Here is a 22,220-nt window from a genome sequence, read left to right on the forward strand (position 1 = left end):
CAAGATCTGTAACTAAGTTTTGGAGCTCTGCGAAGTCTTTGGCCAGTAAGGCAATATCATCAGCAAATCTCAAGTTGGTAAGCCTTCTTCCATTAATTCTGATTCCCTTACCTTCCCAGCTCAGCTTTGACATAGCCATTTCCAATACAGCAGAGAACAGTTTTGGGGAGATGGGATCGCCTTGCTTGACACCCCTCATGATGCGGAATTCTTGAGTTGATTGGCCGATGTTAACATAAGCTGAAGAATTCTCATAGATTTTCCTGAGCACTTCAATGTATGCTGCTCCCACTCCTTGCTCACTCAAAGCTTGGAGGACAGCTACATGGCTAACGGAGTCAAATGCCTTTTCAAAGTCAACAAAGGCAATGCAGAGAGGCAGTTTGTATTCATTCGCTCTGCTTATCACTTCCCTAACGGTCAGAATGTGGTCAATAGTGCTAAAATTGCTTCGGAATACAGCTTGTTCTATAGGTTGGGCTAAGTCTAGGGTGGAACTAATTCGATTTAACAAGATCTTTGTAAAAATTTTGTACAAAATTGAGAGCAAGCTGATAGGACGGTAGTTTTTAATATTATGAATACTTCCTTTCTTGTGTATCAAAATAATCTTAGCCTTGTTCCACGATAGTGGGATTGAAGCATAGTGCAGGCAGGAAGTAAATACTTTTGCCAAGTGATTTATTGTTACCTCTCCTGCCAGTTTGAGGATGTCAACGCTGAGCTCATCATCACCCGGCACTGTTCTCTTCTTCATGCTATCTAGAGCACACTTGACTTCCGATGGGAGTATATCTGGAACACTAGGTATATCATTTAAATTAGATACACTCAAATTTTCCCCTGTATTGCTATACAAATTGCTATAAAAGTCTCTGATGAACTTCAAAACCGCCTCCTTTTCAGTGATTCGACTGTCATTTCCATCGAGTGCGATAATCTGCTTTTTACCGATTGTGAGTTTGCGTTTGGCTGACTTTAAACTTGTCTTGTTCTCCAAGCTTGCTCGTAAGGTGTCTTCAGTGAATTTCTGTATGTCAGTTTTCATTTCTCTTCGCACTACCTTACATAGTTCCGAGTACGCCACCATATCACGATCGGTTTGGATTTTCATTTCTCTCCTCTGTTGTAAAAGGGTTTCAGTTTTGGCACTGAATTTCTTTGGTTGTTTATTTTTTTGGCATAGGCCACCGACTTCTTGTGCACTTGAAACAATCATTTCCGCCAAATCACAATCTTTAGTTACGTGGAACTTGCTTTGGAGGACTTCTTGGAATTTCGAGGAATGTTCTTCCAGGGTTTTTGAGGTTGATTACCCTTCTCTTCACTTTCATAAGTTTACTCCTTTCATTTCTTACATTGAGTTCGACCCTTGCTCTCACAAGACGGTGATCACTGCCAGTGTTGAACTGATTTAGCACTGATACGTCTTTTACAATCTGCGGAATATTTGAGAGAATAAAGTCTATCTCATTTTTGACACTGAAATTTGGGCTCCTCCAAGTCCATTTTCGGTCAGGGTGCTTCTTAAAGAACGTATTCATGATGGACATACTGGTGTACTCAGCGAACTGGACTAATCTCTCACCTCTATCGTTTCGGTCGGCAATCCCATAGTTGCCCACCACTGTGTCGCCTTGTTTCTTGGTGCCAACTTTTGCATTGAAATCGCCAATGACCATCTGGAAGTGACAATCACTACCTTTTTTACAGGTGTTATCCAGACTTTCGTAAAAGGATTCAATTTCTTCGTCAGGGTGACTTGAGGTGGGAGCGTACACCTGAACAATCTGTACCATACCTACATAAGCAAAAATAATTCCTAATATTTTTCTGCACATGTTTCTTACTATGAATTTTTTAAGCAATTTCAACAATTTGCCTCATGTCTGGGAAGTGATTATCAGAGAGGGTTACTATCTATACATGGTTCTGTAAGATTTGTTTATTTTTGTGGTAAAATTATTTTCCTTGAAACTTTGTGACAGGATAAAACTACACACTGGACCAACTCACACTCAGATCCTTGCTTTTCACTGGCATTGCTTGTAACAATTTTTCAGCATGACTCAAGACCTCCCACACAGCTTTTGATTGCTAATACCTACAAACACCTACAAAGTAAATTTCCAAAGCATTCATAACAAAGTTACTGAGTTTACTGCCCTCTTCTCTGTATGCAACAGAGTCACCTGCAAAAACCCCAAAGTTACTATTATGTCTGAAGATCTCTCTCCATTGAGAATGACGTGTTCTGTTTGACAGAAATCTTCAGTCTGATCATACAGCTGGTCTTATATACCATAAGCACTTATTTTGTTCACCAAGTGGCTATATGGAACTTTAACACCTTCTGGACATCAAAGAACATAGTATCAACACATTACCTACTGCCTTCTGGGCCTCTTCGACAAACAGAACAAGCTAAGTTACATATGTTTGCTGTTTTTGAAAGCCCTGTTGATTCCTACAAGAGATTTAAGGTCTCTAGGAATGTCATAATATGCAAGCATAAAACATGTTGCAAAATTCTAAAACAGACCAACATTAGAGATATAGTACTGTGTATAAGTTCAACAACCTTTCTTGAAAATGGGAATGACCAGTGCTTTTTTTTTAATCATAAAGAGCACTTCACTCCTCCTGAGACCTACTGTATACTGTTGATAGAAGATGGGCAAGCTCTTTCACATACTCTGTAGATTCGTACTGGAACTCTTATCACGTCCAGTGACATTTCTTTTGTTGAGCAATTTCAGTTGCTCTTCAATCCAGTGGTCACTTATTTAAATACCTGTCATTTTGACATTCATGTGATGATTTAAGGGATAAACTAAAGTGCAATATTCCTCAATGAAACATTTTCAGAAAAGACGCTTAGTATTTCGGCCTTCTGTGCCATCCTCTGTTCTGATGCCATTATAGTCTCTCTCTCACACACACACACACACACACACACACACACACACAAAAATGTGGCATCAAATCCCTCCAACTGAGGCCTCATTGCTTCTATGCCATGATGTGTCGCAGCTGTTATCCGTGCCAAAGATGGACATACTGGCTATTAGGCAGGTGGTCTTAGTGTTCTGGCTGATCAGTGTGGTCATTTCTTATGGCTATAATCACACCTCCACAACAGGCATTCAACAATTAAATTTAAGGAATCAGGAAGACTATACTTAACACAAAAGTCAAAGAAGGGGACATTCCACAAATATGTGAGATATCGTCAGTCTAGTTCCACAACCATATTGTGGGGGTGGGTCATTATGCAGGGAGAAACAATGGGCGAGATGGGTATGACCAATGCATAAACAGCATAAAACAATGGACTCCTTCCAAGAGGAGCAGAAGGAAGAGCGCCAAACTGCAGTAGACTCCTTGATTGTGTGGAGTTTATTAGTATGAGCAGTAGCGCTCCAGATAGCATTCCACTTTTGGGCAAAGATTTGACGTAGATCCGCATATTCATAGCTGGAATAACGAAAGTAAATGGGGTAAGTGTCTGCCTCCCTAGCCAAACAGTTAGCCAGTTCATTCCCTGGGATGCCCACATGAGTTAGGACCCAGAGAAAGACAACTGAACAGGCAGCATGCTCAAGGGCAGAGAAAAGGTCATGGATAGCGTAGAAAAAGGGTGATGTGCGTAGCATCGGTCGATAGCCTGCAGGCTGCTCATGGAGTCTGAACAAATTAAAACACTGTGGAGGGGAGGGGGGGGGGGGCTAAGAAACAAAAAGGAGGGCCCTGTGAATGGCTAGAAGCTCTGCTGTGTGTTCACACTACATGACCCCGGCAATAAATAAATGGTGTTCGAAGGCAGTAGGAGATGTGCATATCCCACCTTATCAATAGTCTTAGAACCATCAGTATAAAAGATGGTGGCACCCTAGAACTCTGCGAGGATGGTAGAGACAAGATGCCGGAAAACCATAGGAGCGACAGAGACCTTAGGACCCTGGAATAGATCAGTCCTAATTTGTGGTCAGGGCACCATCCAAGGGGTGTTATGGGGGGGAAAGAGACAGGGTGCAGTCCAGTGAGAGGAGATGGAGATCCTGACAGGGGGAAGTCAGATGTATGCCAACCAGCAATCCCACCTGTGGGCAGGTGTTAGGAGGGATACATCCTTCATTGGCAAAGAGCACAGGGCACACAGGATGGTCAGGAATTGGCAAATGGTGATTGCCTAATAAACAAGAAGTTGGCTCCATCTGATATGTAGAGGGGTAATCCCCACTTCTGTGAGGCGGAAAAGTGCGACACTTAGCACAGAACCCTGCGGGATACCACTCTCCTGAATCTGAGGGGCACTGAGTGAAGTGCCAACTCGAACCCGAAGAGCTGGTGAGAAAAACTCGCGGATAAAAATCTGAAAGGGACCATGGAAGCCATAGTCATGGAGGGTAACTAAAATTTCATGGTGCCAAGCCATGTCATACGCCTTATGTAGGTCAAAGAAGAGCGCAACAACATGCCAGCAGTGAATAAAAGCCTGTCAGTTGGCCGATTCCAATCGGAGTAAAGTTTAGTTGGAGACTGCCCTGTCCAGAAGCCACACTGATATGGAGACAAAAGGCCCCGAGACTCGCCATCCTTTCAAGCAGTTTACAAAGTACATTCGTCAGGTTAATTGGGTGGTAACTGTCTAGACACACTGGGCATTTCCTGGGCTTAAGGACACGAATAACTATACAGTCTTGCCATTGGGATAGAAAAGCACCCATGAGCCAAATGTGGTTGAAAATGCTGAGGAGCTGTTGCCTCTGGGGGACGTCCAAGTGTTGGATCATCTGGTTGTGGATGGAATCTGGGCCTGGGGCTGTGTCTCGTGCAGAGCTAAGAGCCTGCACCAATTCCCATTCAATGAAGGGTGCATTATAGGGCTCAACGTGGAGCACGATGAAACAAAGATGGTCTCTTCAACCCTGAGTTTCTGCTGGAAAAAGGCAGCAGGGTAGGAAGAGAATTATGATTCTGTCGCAAGGTGTTTCATGAGGTTTTCTGTGAGGACAATTGGATCAGAGCACAGAGTACCTTTGAAGTTCAGACCCTGGACAGTTTTCTGTCCCTGGCAGCCCAGAAGGCTACGGAGCTTGGACCAAACCTGTGCTGTAGAGGCATACATCCCCAGTGAGGAAACATAGCATTTTCGGCATTCCTTTTTACTCTGCTGAATAAGGTAACGAGCCTTAGCACGGAGACACTTAAAAGTGAGAGGGTTGGTCTGTGAAGGGTGTCAAATTGCTGCAGCACCCGACCCTGGACAGTGACATCCTTGGTCCATCATGGTACCACTCAACACTGAAGGAGCCCTCTGGATAGGGGGACAGCAGTGCCAGCAACATCAAGAATACTGACAGAGATGCATTGCATAACTACATCAATGGATTCGACAGGGAGGTGCCAAATTCACAGCAGACACATATAAAGGCTAACAGGCCCTGCGGAATGCCCAATGGGGCGCCTGTCTGCCTGGTGGCAGCAGGGGAACGATAGAATCACCAGAAAGTGGTCACTGTAACAAAGGTCATCATGGGATGACCAATGTAGGGCAGGGGAGGAGATCGTGAGATCATTAGCAGAGAAGGTGCCATGAGCAGCACTGAATGGGGGAGGGGAACCATTATGAGGAGACACAAATCGTGGTCCATGATACACTGGTCAATTAGGATACCCCTATCCGTTGAAGGGGCACTCCCCCACAGTGGATGGTGGGCAATGAAGTCCCGAAGCAGGAGAAACGGGGGCAGGAGTTGCTGGATTAAGGTAGATAGTGCAATGTAAGGAAGTGGCCTACCTGGAGGGAGGTAGTTGTTGCTGTCTTCAGTCCTGAGACTGGATTGATGCAGCTCTCCACGCTACTATATCCTGTGCAAGCTGCTTCATCTCCCAGTTTTACTGCAACCTACATCATCCTGAATCTGCTTAGTGTATTCATCTCTTGGTCTCCCTCTGATTTTTTACCATCCATGCTGCCCACCAATGAAAAAAGTTTGTGATCCCCCTGATGCCTCAGAACATGTCCTACCAATCAATCCCTTCTTCTTGTCACATTGTGCCACAAATTCCTCTTCTCCCCAGTTCTATTCAATACCTCCTCATTAGTTATGTGATCCACCCATCTGATCTTCAGCATTCTTCTGTAGCACCACATTTCGAAAGCTTCTCTTCTCTTCTTGTCCAAACTATTTATCGTCCATGTTTCACTTCCATACATGGCTACACTCCATACAAATACTTTCAGAAACGACTTCCTGACACTTAAATCCATACTCGATGTTAACAAATTTCTCTTCTTCAGAAATGCTTTCCTTGCCATTGCCAGTCTACATTTTATATCCTCTCTACTTCGACCATCATCAGTTATTTTGCTCCCCAAATAGCAAAACTCCTTTACTACTTTAAGTGTCTCATTTCCTAATCTAATTCTCGCAGCATCACCCGACTTAATTCGACTACATTCCATTATCCTCATTTTGCTTTTGTTGATGTTCATCTTATATCCTCCTTTCAAGACACTGTCCATTCCGTTCAACTGCTCTTCCAAGTCCTTTGCTGTCTCTGACAGAATTACAATGTCATCGGCGAACCTCAAAGTTTTTATTTCTTCTCCATGGATTTTAATACCTACTCCGAATTTTTCTTTTGTTTCCTTCACTGCTTGCTCAACATACAGATTGAATAACAATGGGCAGAGGCTACAACCCTGTCTCACTCCCTTCCCAACCACTGCTTCCCTTTCATGCCCCTCGACTCGTGTAACTGCCATCTGGTTTCTGTACAAATTGTAAATAGCCTTTCGCTCCCTGTATTTTATCCCTGCCACCTTTAGAATTTGAAAGAGTATTCCAGCCAACATTGTCAAAAGCTTTCTCTAAGTCTACAAATGCTAGAAATGTAGGTTTGCCTTTCCTTAACCTATTTTCTAAGATAAGTCATAGGGTCAGTATTGCCTTACATGTTCCAATATTTCTGCGGAATCCAAACTGATCTTCGCCGAGGTCTGCTTCTACTAGTTTTTCCATTCATCTGTAAAGAATTCACGTTAGTATTTTGCAGCCATGAGTTATTAAACTGATAGTTCGGTAATTTTCACATCTGTCAACACCTGCTTTCTTTGGGATTGGAATTATGATATTCTTCTTGAAGTCTGAGGGTATTTCGCCTGTCTCATATCTTGCTCACCAGATGGTAGAGTTTTGTCAGGACTGGCTCTCCCAAAGCCGTCAGTAGTTCCAATGGAATGTTGACTACTCCCGGGGCCTTGTTTCGACTCAGGTCTTTCAGTGCTCTGTCAAACTCTTCACGCAGTATCATATCTCCCATTTCATCTTCTTCTACATCCTCTTCCATTTCCATAATATTGTCCTCAAGTACATCGCCCTTGTATAGACCCTCTATATACTCCTTCCACCTTTCTGCTTTCCCTTCTTTGCTTAGAACTGGGTTTCCATCTGAGCTCTTGATATTCATACAAGTGGTTCTCTTTTCTCAAAAGGTCTCTTTAATTTTTCTGTAGGCAGTATCTATCTTACCCCTATTGAGATAAGCCTCTACATCCTTACATTTGTCCTCTAGCCATCCCTGCTTAGCTATTTTGCACTTCCTCTGGATCTCATTTTTGAGACATTTGTGTGGAGGGAGGTACACATTGCAAATGGCAGATGCCGGAATAATTTGCACTCAAACCACTATTGCTTCCAAGTTGGTATGTAAGGGGATCAAGTCACTAATGACATCAGAGCGAACCGAAGTGCAGACCCCACCAGATGCTACCCCAGGGGCAGCACAGTGCTGACAGAACGCCTGATAACCACAAAATGTTGGTGAATGGTCATCGTGCAAATGTGTTTCTTGACGAATGAGACAGAACGCATAACAAGAGGAGACAAGACATTGCATTTCCGGTAGGTGACGATAGATTGTTTGTGTGAGTCCAAGGTAGACATGAAGAAGCCAAGGAGGAGGTCAAGTCACTCAGTCAGTAGTAGTAGTAGTAGTAGTAGTAGTAGTAGGAGGAGGAGGAGGAGGAAAGGAAGTAACTGATGCAAAAGTTGAAGATAGTGAACTGGATGGAATGTATCTACTTTTGCCAAGCCTCAGTATATGACAGGCGATCCAGGGACTTGTATTCTAGGATCTTCTTTTCTCTCTTGTAAGTTGGACAATACGGTGAGCGAGAGGAGTGGCAGTCAGCACAACTGACACACACAGGTGGCAGAACGAAGGGGCTTCCCTCATGGAGTGGATGGCCAGTCACCACACAAAGGGTCCACCATACAATGGGAAGACATATGCCCAAAATGCAAGCACCGCATAAGTGGAGGGATGTACAGTTTCACGTCACATCTGTAGCACATAACCTTGTCATTCTCTGGGAGGGTATCCCCCTCAAAAGCCAGAATGAAGTTGCCAGTACCAGTGAGGTTGTCTTTCCGACCCTTATGCATACATTGAACAAAATAAATGCCGCATCGCTCCAGATTAGCCTGGAGCTCCTCATCAGTTTGCAGGGTGAGGTCCCTATGAAAAATTACTCCCTGGACCATATTCAAAGACTGGTGAGGAGCGACGGGGGCATTGCCAAGATGATCAGAGGTACAAAGAGCTGCAGATTGGGTGGCAGAAGAAGCTCTGATCAACAGGGAGCCCGACCGAATCTTCTTAAGAGACTCCACTTCACCAAACTTGTCCTCTATATTTTCCATGAAAAGCAATGGATTTGTGGTGGTGAATGTGTCCCCATCCATCCTAGTACAGATGAGGTAACGGGGAAAGGGTTTCATCCCAAGATGGTGAGCCTGGCCCTCCTTCCACTGAGTAGCCAGGGAAGGGAAAGTTGCCATGTCATAGAAAGCAGCATTCAAGGATCCTTCACCAATCGAAGAGACGGCCGTTTGACAATGGCCAGAGTTTTGCAGCTTGATACACTTCATGCACCATGCATCCGCCCTGATACCACCCATTCCAACCAGGGGCTGTCCCCATGGGCACCAACCAACCACAGCAAGAGCTGTCTGGCACAGTGGCTGTTGCTGGGAGTTCCGATGCTCCATGAAGATAAGCAACACCTCTCCTTGGCATACATGGGGAGGGAACAGCTCAGGTATCAGTAGTGTGATCCCTGTGTTGTCAGTGGGCTCAGCGATATGGGTACTTAACAGCCCCATCACACGGACTGGCTACACATGCTACGTGGAAGAGAGACGGGGAAGAGAGACGGGGAAGAGAGACGGGGAAGAGAGACGGGGAAGAGAGACGGGGAAGAGAGACGGGGAAGAGAGACGGGGAAGAGAGACGGGGAAGAGAGACGGGGAAGAGAGACGGGGAAGAGAGACGGGGAAGAGAGACGGGGAAGAGAGACGGGGAAGAGAGACGGGGAAGAGAGACGGGGAAGAGAGACGGGGAAGAGAGACGGGGAAGAGAGACGGGGAAGAGAGACGGGGAAGAGAGACGGGGAAGAGAGACGGGGAAGAGAGACGGGGAAGAGAGACGGGGAAGAGAGACGGGGAAGAGAGACGGGGAAGAGAGACGGGGAAGAGAGACGGGGAAGAGAGACGGGGAAGAGAGACGGGGAAGAGAGACGGGGAAGAGAGACGGGGAAGAGAGACGGGGAAGAGAGACGGGGAAGAGAGACGGGGAAGAGAGACGGGGAAGAGAGACGGGGAAGAGAGACGGGGAAGAGAGACGGGGAAGAGAGACGGGGAAGAGAGACGGGGAAGAGAGACGGGGAAGAGAGACGGGGAAGAGAGACGGGGAAGAGAGACGGGGAAGAGAGACGGGGAAGAGAGACGGGGAAGAGAGACGGGGAAGAGAGACGGGGAAGAGAGACGGGGAAGAGAGACGGGGAAGAGAGACGGGGAAGAGAGACGGGGAAGAGAGACGGGGAAGAGAGACGGGGAAGAGAGACGGGGAAGAGAGACGGGGAAGAGAGACGGGGAAGAGAGACGGGGAAGAGAGACGGGGAAGAGAGACGGGGAAGAGAGACGGGGAAGAGAGACGGGGAAGAGGAATCCACAACATAGATGCTAGGGAGGGAGTTCTTCCCCATATGGCTCACACTAGAAACGGGAAATTGTGAAGTGGAGGTCAAACCTCAAGTGGGGACCTAAACGCCAAAAAGGATGAAAGAACAGACAAAAGGAACAAAATTGCAACCAATACAGGAAACCAGGTGGATAGCCAGGTCTACATAAATCAGAACACCGAGAGAGGGGAAGGAGGTGGCAACAAGGATGGAGCGAAGATAGGGAGGAAGGGCAGGGGAAAGGAAATGCAGCCAGGGAAGGAAGAATTGGCTGCAATAGTTTGGGGCCCCATGTGCGCCATGTACAAACTCATGAAAGAACTGTGAGCCTCCGGGTGGGGGACACCTCACTTGTGCCAACATGAATCAGGATTTGCAGCTGGATGCATCCTTTACACTCAATCACTGTCAGCACAGTCTCTTCCACATCTCTGGCATGACCCCCATGTTTAAGCTGTACTGGTGCAGTAGCAGAGTGGTGTACAGGGAATCTTCAACTGATTCTGCATGCAGAGATATTTAATCAGTGCTTTTCTGTACACTGATTAATCCTTGCATAACATAAGAGTCAGTGAATAGTTTGGGGGTACTATTTTGGCTTTGTTCTACGAAGCCCTTCTTTTTAGGATGGTGCTGAAATGCCTAACCATAGGCACCAACATATATTAAAATGACCAACAACCACAGTTTTTTCCAGTCAAGCTCAGCAATTCAGTGACACAAAAGTACAAATCTGCTGCTTAATAGAAACACACATAATGACTTCTAGAGATACATGACACTTCTGCAGTGAGCACACTGTCTGTAATATGTTTTACAGAGAGTTTGCAGTTGAGTGTTATTCTTACATTCTACATAACATAAACTTTGGATCAACGGTTTTACGCAACACGATTAACATTTTTTTTCAATGGCATTGAAAGTTACGAGAGAGTATTTTATGCAACTTTAAATATTAGCCACGTGCTCAGAGCTATAATTACCGTGACAGTCTCTCTTGCTCCCTTTGTTCTTCCATTTCATTCTTCAACTGTGAATAGGTTTGAGTAATTCTGTCAAAGTTCTCGTACTTCAGTGCCTGAACTAACTGTAAAAGATACAACAGCAAATCCTGCAAAAAGAAACGAACACTAAAATTACCTTTTCATGCAAGTACCTTAAGGCAAATCAAACAACCTGGCTACTTAAAAGCATTTATACAACTGACAAACTACCTCATAAGATATTGTTCTCTTAATGACTTTTCGTATGTTTTCACACTACAGATAGTGCCGTCAGCTGTTGGAAAACAAGTCATCACATCTACATATTAAATGTGTTTCAAAGCATTTAGTTTATTTCTGTATAATTTATTTGTAACAAATAAAGAACACAAGAAAAACTCTTGCATGTTAAAAATGAGTTGCCTGGGGCTTTAACTTTTACCTTTACATTTTTGTGGACAATGTTAAATCAACTATGTCAATTTACTCATATCAGTTGACAAAATTTTACTTTCAAAATTACTGAATGCTTCTCTCATTGATCTCCTTATGCTCATTTTCAGTTCATTCAGTCCCTCATTCAGCTTTTGTTTGTCAGCTAGGTTTTGACTTCTGTTTAATCTCTGATGAAGCTTTCTTTGTTTAAGGAGCAGTTTTCTAACAGCTATTATGCCATGGTGGGTCTTTTCCATCCCTTAACACTTTGCTCGGAACATAAGGCACAATGAGCAACGTTTTGAAATTTTTTTCCTTTGATGCTCCACATACTTGCCCTCATAAGTGAATATTTGACACTGACTACTCGGCTACTCTGAAATTTGTATGCTGTCACTTGTGCTAATCAAAGACACACTGTGCGCCTCATGGTGCAATTCACTAAATTCAGAACGTGTTCAGACCAAAGAGTGTCAACAGATATATTTCTTCCTCTCACAAACATTTCATACTTGCCCTCATAAGTGAATATTTGACACTGACTACTCGGCTACTCTGAAATTTGTATGCTGCCACTTGTGCTAATCAAAGACACACTGTGCGCCTCATGGTGCAATTCACTAAATTCAGAACGTGTTCAGACCAAAGAGTGTCAACAGATATATTTCTTCCTCTCACAAACATTTCATATAAAGGCCATGAAAATAAAATTAGTGTAGTTTCAGCTCTCTCAGACTGCAGACGTGTGTACATTCCATCCTCGATTTTCCATTGTTTGAAAATAAAATTAGGTAGATTTAAGCTCACAAAGAAGGTTACCAACAATCTTTCTTCCTGCAGGCCTTTCATGAATGGAATAAAGGAGGGAAATGACAGTGGTACATAAAATGCTATCTGCTACACACCATCAGCTGACTTTCAGAGTGTGGATGTAGATGTACAGGAAGCCTATCTGGACAATAGACAGAATTTCACCAACTGCGACATAGTCACGTATACAAACAGTGACCTAATACTGTCAAATGGTTTTTATTCCAGTTTTTGATCACAATATCAATTCTTTGGACGATGACCGGTTTCAGTCCTTAATGACCATCCTCAGATTTACAATATACAAATATATAAACATAGTGAGCAGTGTGTCTTTCGACGTAATATAGCAATACGTACCACAATAAACTTTCATACAACAGGGGCACATAACAAAACTGCATTGGTAATGCATTTGGCAGAAACCGGCCACACTGTAGGCAATATCGAGAGTTGTATGCGTGTTCTACACAGGGCAGAGAAGGGTCATGCGCTCAACTTGTTGGAAGAGTTGGAAATTTACAAAGCCAATAAGCACGAGCCCACTAGGGTACCCAATGGACAAAGCGATTTTGTGCCCAACACCTACTTTGCTTTATTTGATAACATATTACGATACCCAAATAATGCCTCGCATATTTATACCTAACTTCACCTGATGATTTATGTCAACAACAGTAGGCATTTGCCTTACCTCCATACATTAGTCGCTCTAAGCCTGAAACTGATTATGTCCTACCTATTCATGGAATGTAAAGCCAGACTATATAATTTTATTTATTTGATTAATGGAAAATCTCATTTAAAGATGTGAAACAAATACTAACAAAGAGATAGAGGCACTGGCCAATACTTACCTCAGCTCAGTACAGCTGATAGATAACACAAAACAGAACAGAAAATTTACATTCCTAGGAATGTTCTGTACTGAGCTGAGGTAATTACTGGCCAGCCCCTTTACCTCTTTGTTAGTATTAATTTTATTTATTGACAATTAATATGTTGCTTAAACGTTTTCTGTGGGAGACATAACACTATGTATGTAAAGCCCTCTAGTGGTTAAGTTCTTACAATCGGTGCATGTCTACATAACATCCTGGCAGCCAACCTAACAGAGGGCGCTGATCATTGATCTGTCTTTCAGCTGTCATATAGACATTTACCTTCCATAGGCAATTTATAGGATGCTACAGGCAATGTATTATGTATATTAATTGTTGACCATAAATTCACCATAAAAAGGATCGGACCTATTCTCTTCATATAATTCCTCTTAATAATTTTTATATGGGTAATTGTATTCATCTTTTAATGTATCACAATTGGTTTCTATGATAGTTATCAATTTTAAAGGTCTGCTACATGTATTTTACATAATGCGTTTTTATCAGATTATGTTCTTTGCATAAATGATGACTTCATCTAAGCCCACAGAAGCGACGTCTAGGGAGGATGTAGGGAAACATATTTCTGGTAGCTACTGTCCGATGTGGCCTATTCTACACCTTATTTTAGATCTATATTACGATGCTGTGCTGATTATATTTATATGTTTTGACGATGCCATTATGGCCTTATCACTTTAGGACATTGTGTGAAAAAGGTACGTTTTACCGTATTTTAGCTGTACATTTCCCTTGTTGTTTGAAAGTATATTGTGATATGTACTGCTACATTATGTCGAAAGACACACTGCTCACTAGGTGTATATATTTGTATATTGTAGATCTGAGGATGGTCATTACGGACTGAAACTGGTCAGCATCTAAAGAATTGACATTGTGATCAAAGACTGGAATAAAAAAACCATCTGACAGGCAGAACTATCTGCTCTCTATGGAGACTAACATTCTTAACAGAGTTCATGAAATCTTACTTTCCTGCCCCCATCCCTGAACTCTTTGATGCCAATTCGTTTGACTATACAACTGGCAGTCAAAGTAATGCTAATCCTGCTCTGATAATCTCTGAACAGAACTGAATGACATGTTGAAATGGAAGTATGTTGTCTTCCTTCTTGTATTGATCTATATGTTCCTCCCATTAGTACCGAGTGTAATATTTAGGCCTTATTACTTTGCATGATGCCACACGATAGCTGATGTTGAAGGAACTATGTCATTTGACTTCAGCTGGCTATTTTAAAGTTTTGTCATTAAAATGGGCTACTTGACATGATACAGTTGTCATTGAAAATAGAATGGTAACAAATCCTTCACAGACTGTAAAATTCCTCTGTTTCCAGTTATTTTCTCAGGACAACAAAAGATATTGTCTCAAGTCCCTTCTTGGCAACTATGAATTCAATACGACATGTCTGTGCTCTTTTATTCTACATCTACATCGATACTCTGCAAATCACATTAAAGTGCCTGGCAGAGGGTTCATCGAACCACCTTCACAATTCTCCATTATTCCAATCTTGTAGAGCACATGGAAAGAATTAACACCTATATCTTTCTGTACGAGCTCTGATTTCCCTTATTTTATCTTTGTGATCGTTCCTCCCTATGTAGGTCAGTGTCAACAAAATATTTTCACATTTGGAGGACAAAGTTGGTGATTGGAATTCTGTGAGAAGATTCCATTGCAACAAAAAATGCCTTTCTTTTAATGATTTCCAGCCCAAATCCTGTATCATTTCTGTGACACACTCTCCCATATTTCGCGATAATAAAAACATGCTGCCTTTCTTTGAACTTTTCCGATGTACTCTATCAGTCCTATCTGGTAAGGATCCCACACCGTGCAGCAGTATTTTAAAAGAGGACGGACATGCGTAGGGTAGGCAGTCTCCTTAGCAGGCCTGTTACATTTTCTAAGTGTCCTGCCAATAAAATGCAGTCTTTGGTTAGACTTCCCCACAACATTTTCTATGTGTTCCTTCCAATTGAAGTTGTTTGTAATTGTAATACCTAGGTATTTAGTAGAATTTACGGCTTTTAGATTAGACTGATTTATCGTGTACCTGAAGTTTAACGAGCTCCTTTTAGCACTCATGTGAATAACCTCACACTTTTTGTTATTCAGGGTCAACTGCAACTTTTCACACCATTCAGATATCTTTTCTAAATCGTTTTGCAGTTTGTTTCGATCTTCTGATGACTATTAGTCGATAAATGACAGCGTCAGCTGCAAACAACTTAAGACGGCTGCTAGGATTGCCTCCAAAATCGTTTATATAGATAAGGAACAACAAAGGGCCTATAACACTACCTCAGGGACCACCAGAAATCTACTCGATGACTTTCCATCAATTACAATGAACTGTGACCTCTCTGACAGGAAATCACATATCCAGTCACATAACTGAGACGATTCCATGAGCACGCAATTTCACTATGAGCCGCTTGTGTGGTACAGTGTCAAAAGCCTTCCGGAAATCCAGAAATACGGAATCGATCTGAAATCCCCTGTCAATAGCACTCAACACTTCACTTCATGTGAATAAAGAGCTAGTTGTGCTTCACAGGAACGATGTTTTCTAAACCCATATTGACTGTGTGTCAATAGACTGTTTTCGAGGTAATTCATAATGTTCTAAATTCTTGCTGCATATCGACGTTAACGATATGGGCTTGTAATATAGTGGATCACTCCTACTACCTTTCTTGAATAGTGGTATGACCTGTGCAACTTTTCAGTCTGGGTACGGATCTTTCGCCGAGCGAACGGTTGTATATGATTTTTAAGTACGGAGGTAATGCATCAGCATGCTCCGAAAGGAACCTAATTGGTATACAGTCTGAACCAGAAGACTTGTTTTTATGAAGTGATTTAAGTTGTTTCACTACTCTGAGGATATTTACTTCTACATTAGTCATGTTGGCAGCTGTTCTCAATTCGAATTTTGGAATATGTACTTCGTCTTCTTTTGTGAATGCATTTCAGAAGGCTGTGTTTAGTAACTCTGCTTTGGCAGCACTGTCTTTGATAGTATCTCCATTGCAGTCACGCAGAGAAGGCATTGATGGTTTCTTACCGCTAACATACTTCACATATGACCAGAATCTCTTTGGATTTTCTGCAAAGTTTCATTGTGGAAACTATTATAGGCATCTTGCATTGAAGTCCATGCTAAATTGCGAGCTTCTGTAAAAGATCGCCAATCTTGGGGATTTTGCGTCTGTTTAACTTTGGCATGATTGTTTCATTGTTTCTGCAACAGTGTTCTAACCCGTTTTGTGTACCAAGGAGGATCAGCTTAGTCGTTTGTTAATTTATTTGGTATAAATCTCTCAATTGCTGCCGATACTATTGCTTTGAATACAAGCCACATCTGGTCTACATTTATATTATTAATTTGGAATGAGTGGAGATTGTCTCTCAGGAAGGCGAAAGTGAATTTTTATCTGCTTTTTTGAATAGGTATATTTTTCGCTTATTTTTCGAGGATTTGGGGATTACAATATTCAATCTCGCTACGACAACCCTGTGTTCACTAATCCCTGAATTGGTTTTGATCTACATCTACATCCATACTCCGCAAGCCACCCGACGGTGTGTGGCGGAGGGTACCTTGAGTACCTCAATCGGTTCTCCCTTCTATTCCAGTCTCGTATTGTTCGTGGAAAGAAGGATTGTCGGTATGCCTCTGTGTGGGCTCTAATCTCTCTGATTTATCCTCAGGGTCTCTTCGCGAGATATACGTAGGAGGGAGCAATATACTGCTTGACTCTTCGGTGAAGGTATGTTCTCGAAACTTTGACAAAAGCCCGTGCCGAGCTACTGAGCGTCTCACCTGCAGAGTCTTCCACTGGAGTTTATCTATCATCTCCGTAACGCTTTCGCGATTACCAAACCATCCCGTAACGAAGCGCGCCGCCCTCTGTTGGATCCTTTCTATATCCCCTATCAACCCTATCTGGTACGGATCCCACACTGCTGAGCAGTATTCAAGCAGTGGGCGAACAAGCGTACTGTAACCTACTTCCTTTGTTTTTGGATTGCATTTCCTTAGGATTCTTCCAATGAATCTCAGTCTGGCATCTGCTTTACCGACGATCAACATTATATCATCATTCCATTTTAAATCACTCCTAATGCGTACTCCCAGATAATTTATGGTATTAACTGCTTCCAGTTGCTGACCTGCTATTTTGTAGCTAAATGATAAGGGATATTTCTTTCTATGTATTCGCAGCACATTACACTTGTCTGCATTGAGATTCAATTGCCATTCCCTGCACCATGCGTCAATTCGCTGCAGATCCTCCTACATTTCAGTACAATTTTCCATTGTTACAACCTCTCGATACACCATAGCATCATCTGCAAAAAGCCTCAGTGAACTTCCGATGTCATCCACCAGGTCATTTATGTATAGTGTGAATAGCAACGGTCCTATGACACTCCCCTGCGGCACACCTGAAATCCCTCTTACTTCGGAAGACTTCTCTCCATTGAGAATGACATGCTGCGTCATGTTATCTAGGAACTCCTCAATCCAATCACACAATTGGTTTGATAGTCCATATGCTCTTACTTTGTTCATTAAACGACTGTGGGGAACTGTATCGAACGCCTTGCGGAAGTCAAGAAACACGGCATCTACCTGTTAACCCGTGTCTATGGCCCTCTGAGTCTCGTGGACGAATAGCACGAGCTGGGTTTCACATGACCGTCTTTTTCGATGCTCATTATTAACTCAGGATTATTTGTTGCTAAGAGGTTAAATGTGTTTTCACAACCGCTCACTATTCGCATGGGCTCATGAACTAACTGCTCGAAATAATGTTCAGAGAATGCGTTCAGCACAATTTTGGCTGATATTTTGTGCGTGGGTTTGAAATCTAACTCATTTTGTTTGAACCTTTCAGCAACTGTATCATTTGAATTGGGAAGTCGGTAAAAGGATCCAATTATTATTTTATTCTGGTTTCCAACAGTGACCTCTGCCCATACTAACTCACAGGGAGTATCTACTTCAAATTTGCGACAAGTTAAACTACTTTTGACATCAACAAACACATCACACCCAACTGTGTTTAGCCTATACTTTCAGAACACTGTGAGGTTCTTTGCAAAAATTTAGGCTGAGCTTATATCCGGCTTTAGCCAGCTTTCAGTGCCTATAACAATTTGATCATCAGTGCTTTCTATTAGTGCTGGGAACTCTGGTACTTCTCCAACACAGCTATGACAACTTACAGCTATTATACCAGTGGTTCCTGTATCTACGTTCTTCCTGTGTTGAGCCTGCACCCTTTGGACTGAAGCCCTTCTTGTGTTTTGCCGAAACCCTCCAACCTAAAAAACCGCCCACTCCACACCACAAAGCCCCTGCTACCCATGTAGCCACCTCCTGTGTATAGTGGACAGCTGACCGGTTCAGCAGAACCTGAAACCCAACCACCCTCTGGCGCAAGTCGAGGAATCTGCAGCCTACACGGTCGCAGAACCATCCGAGCCTCTGATTCAGACCCTCCACTCGGCTCTGTACCAGAGGTCCATAATCGGTCCTGTCGACTATGCTGCAAAGGGTCAGCTCTGCTTTCATCTGGAAAGCAAGATTGGCAGTCTTTACCACTTCTGTTAGCCACTTGAAACCAAAGAGAGAATCTCTTCTGATCCAAACTGACACACATCACTGGTATCAACGTGAGCAACCACCTGCAGTTGGCTGCACCCTGTGCTCTTCATGGCATCCAGGAGGACCCTTTCCACATCTGGAATGACTCCACCCGGTATGCACACGGAGTACACATTGGAATATTAATCATGTAATTCTTATTTTCACTAAATTCATCAGAAGAACTAGTCCAGCCTGGCATTCCTAGTAGGTCAGGTATGAGAACTTCCTTACTATCAACATGAACTACATTTAATTTTGATTTTACAGATTATACAGTTCCAATCAGGTCTCTCAAAGAGCAAGGAGGTCTTGGGGAGTATCACCTCCAATGCAATCACAAATGGCTGTGTCTAACAATTTCAGTGTGGCAGTTGTTACTGTCAAAGCCATCCCCCCTTCCCCCATTTGTGGAGTATAGCTCACTTTAAGACCGATGCACTTCTATCATCTTTTTTGATACAAGGGGCCCATGAAAATACCACTGTGAGATAGACAATGTTTCACCAGTGTACCAAATGGTCATTGATTTATACCCAGTGCTTGCGATGGTAGAATTAACTAACTCTCCACTAGGTTTATTTTTTATCTTAATAGTGATACACTTAACACTAACACATTTTAATGAATCAAATAAAAGATGTAATTCATTTGGCAAATTATTTAGCACATAATCTGATTAAGTATTGGCTTACCATCCATTTGCACAGTTTTGACAATTAATATGCATTTGGATACAGACTATTAATATGCAAATCACAGGCCACTGAAAACTTCTCACAACAAAAACCTAGAGACATTGGAGCCCACAAACTTACCTCATCAGGAGCCTGCTGTAATCTGCCAACTGAATAAGATCTTACAGCAGGGTGGGTAAAATTGGGTCCCAAAAGTTCCAGTGCATCTTCTACATCCATAGGTGCCCACTGTTTCAACATATCTAAGGCCTGACGTGCTTCCACATTCAGTTTCCAATTTACACACTTAAGGAATTTTGTGAGTGCCTGCAAATGAAAAGTTAGTTAGCTTATGGATTTAAACATAAAACAACTATTGACTAGTGACAATAGGGTGGAGGGAAATGACGTAGATATTAAACACAAAAACTTGACTAATCTGTGTGAATGCATGGTCCCAGAATCTGAATTAATACAATGAAAAGTATGGGGGATGCAGACATGCAAGAAAGAAAATTACAGACATTATGTTGAAATCTGTATCAGTTACAGGCTCTCTTGAAAATTCTTCCATTACTCAGATTCACCACACTGGGGATAATGTGCTTTCATTATGACATAAATTAGAAGATTATTCAGTAATATGTTGGTATATATTCAGTCATATTTATACTCAACAAGTTTCACCTGGCCTGCCACCTAAATCCTTCCATTTGTAGGTGGAATAGGGGGCAAACAGAATTCTGATAGCAGCTGTAGAAGATCTCTGCATTATAACAGCCACTAAAAAGTTCGTAGTCCACCATCTATGAAAGTGTTTTCATCACCCTATAAAATTTTGCAACACTGAAAAATAATTACACTGAATCATTTATTTCATGTTTCTAGAGGCACCTATCCTTTGTTGAATGCAGTGTTATTTAACTCTCAATATAGCATTTGCAAAATAAATTGTGGAAACAGAGAAGTTTAGAAGGCACATTTAATTGAGAATGTCAGCAGCTTTAGGAAGTTTCACATTTTTAAGCAGGGGTACCACTGTTGCTGGCCAGCCTTCCCCTTCCCCTTCTTCAGTCTGAAGACTCGTTAGTTGGAACTCTCCAACTACTCTAGCCTGCAGAAGCCTGGTTATCTGCATTGCAACCTACATCTATTTGAGCCCACTTACTGTACTCATTCTTTGGTCCTTCTCTACAAATTTTTACCCCAATACTTCCCTCCATTAGTAAACTGACAATTCCTTCATGCCTTAGGATGTGTCCTGTCAGTTGATCCTCAAGCTGACAAATTCCTGTTTTAAGTCACAAAAGAATTGGCTGTGAGTGGGCATTGATTAAAACCAATGGGGAAAGTTAAACATTTGTGCCAGTCCAGGAATTGATCCCAAGTCTCCTGCTTACTAGGCACAGATGCTCTGACCACTTAGTCATCTACATCTACATCCATACTCCTCAAGCCACCTGATGGTGTGTGGCGGAGGGTACCTTGAGTACCTCTATAGGTTCTCCCTTCTATTCCAGTCTCTTATTGTTCATGGAAAGAAGGATTGTCGGTATGCCTCTGTGTGGGCTCTAATCTCTCTGATTTTATCCTCATGGTCTCTTCGCGAGATACACTTAGGATGGAGCAATATATTGCTTGACTCCTCGGTGAAGGTATGTTCTCGAAACTTCAAAAAAGCCCGTACCGAGCTACTGAGTTTATCTATCATCTCAGTAATGCTTTCACGATTACTAAATGATCCTGTAACGAAGCGCGCTGCTCTGTTGGATCTCTTCTATCAAGCCTATCTGGTACGGATCCCACACTGCTGAGCAGTATTCAAGCAGTGGGCGAACAAGTGTACTGTAACCAGCTTCCTTTGTTTTCAGATTGCATTTCCTTAGGATTCTTCCAATGAATCTTAGTCTGGCATCTGCTTTACTGACGATCAACTTTATATGTTCATTCCATTTTAAATCACTCCTAATGCCTACTCCCAGGTCATTTATGGAATTAGCTGCTTCCAGTTGCTGACTTGCTATATTGTAGCTAAATGATAAAGGATCTTTCTTTCTATGTATTCGCAGCACATTACACTTGTCTACATTGAGATTCAACTGCCATTCCCTGCGCCATGCGTCAATTCGCTGCAGATCCTCCTACATTTCAGTACAATTTTCCATTGTTACAACCTCTCGATATACCACAGCATCATCCGCAAAAAGCCTCAGTGAACTTCCAATGTTATCCACAAGGTCATTTATGTATATTGTGAATAGCAATGGTCCTACAAGACTCCCCTGCAGCACAACTGAAATCACTCTTACTTCGGAAGACTTCTCTCCATTGAGAATGACATGCTGCATTCTGTTATCTAGGATCTCTTCAATCCAATCACACAATTGGTCTGATAGTCCATATGCTCTTACTTTGTTCATCAAATGACTGTGGGGAACTGTATTGAACGCCTTGCGGAAGTCATGAAACACGGCATCTACCTGGGAACCCGTGTCTATGGTCCTCTGAGTCTCGTGGACGAATAGTGCGAGCTGGGTTTTACACGATCGTCTTTTTTGAAACCCATGCTGATTCCTACAGAGTAGATTTCTAGTCTCCAGAAAAGTCATTATACTCTGACATAATACATGTTCCAAAATTCTACAACTGATCGACTATAGAGATATAGGTTTATAGTTCTGCACATCTGTTCGACGTCCCTTCTTGAAAAT

At 42.5% G+C, this 22,220-nt stretch overlaps 1 protein-coding gene across 2 annotated transcripts in view; it reads right to left on the reverse strand.

The window, feature by feature from the left end:
- Nucleotides 1–22,220, reverse strand: part of LOC126094803 (phosphatidylinositol 3-kinase catalytic subunit type 3) — a 100,214-nt gene that overhangs the window by 59,296 nt on the left and 18,698 nt on the right. For both annotated transcript variants that reach the window (XM_049909372.1, XM_049909371.1), the window contains exons 8-9: nt 19,651–19,836; nt 11,017–11,144 (exon numbers count right to left, since the gene is read on the reverse strand). In XM_049909372.1, coding sequence (XP_049765329.1) covers nt 11,017–11,144; nt 19,651–19,836 — 314 coding nt within the window. The remainder of the gene's footprint in view (nt 1–11,016; nt 11,145–19,650; nt 19,837–22,220) is intronic.

This window comes from Schistocerca cancellata, chromosome 8 (assembly GCF_023864275.1).
Source record: "Schistocerca cancellata isolate TAMUIC-IGC-003103 chromosome 8, iqSchCanc2.1, whole genome shotgun sequence".
Taxonomy (NCBI): domain Eukaryota; kingdom Metazoa; phylum Arthropoda; class Insecta; order Orthoptera; family Acrididae; genus Schistocerca; species Schistocerca cancellata.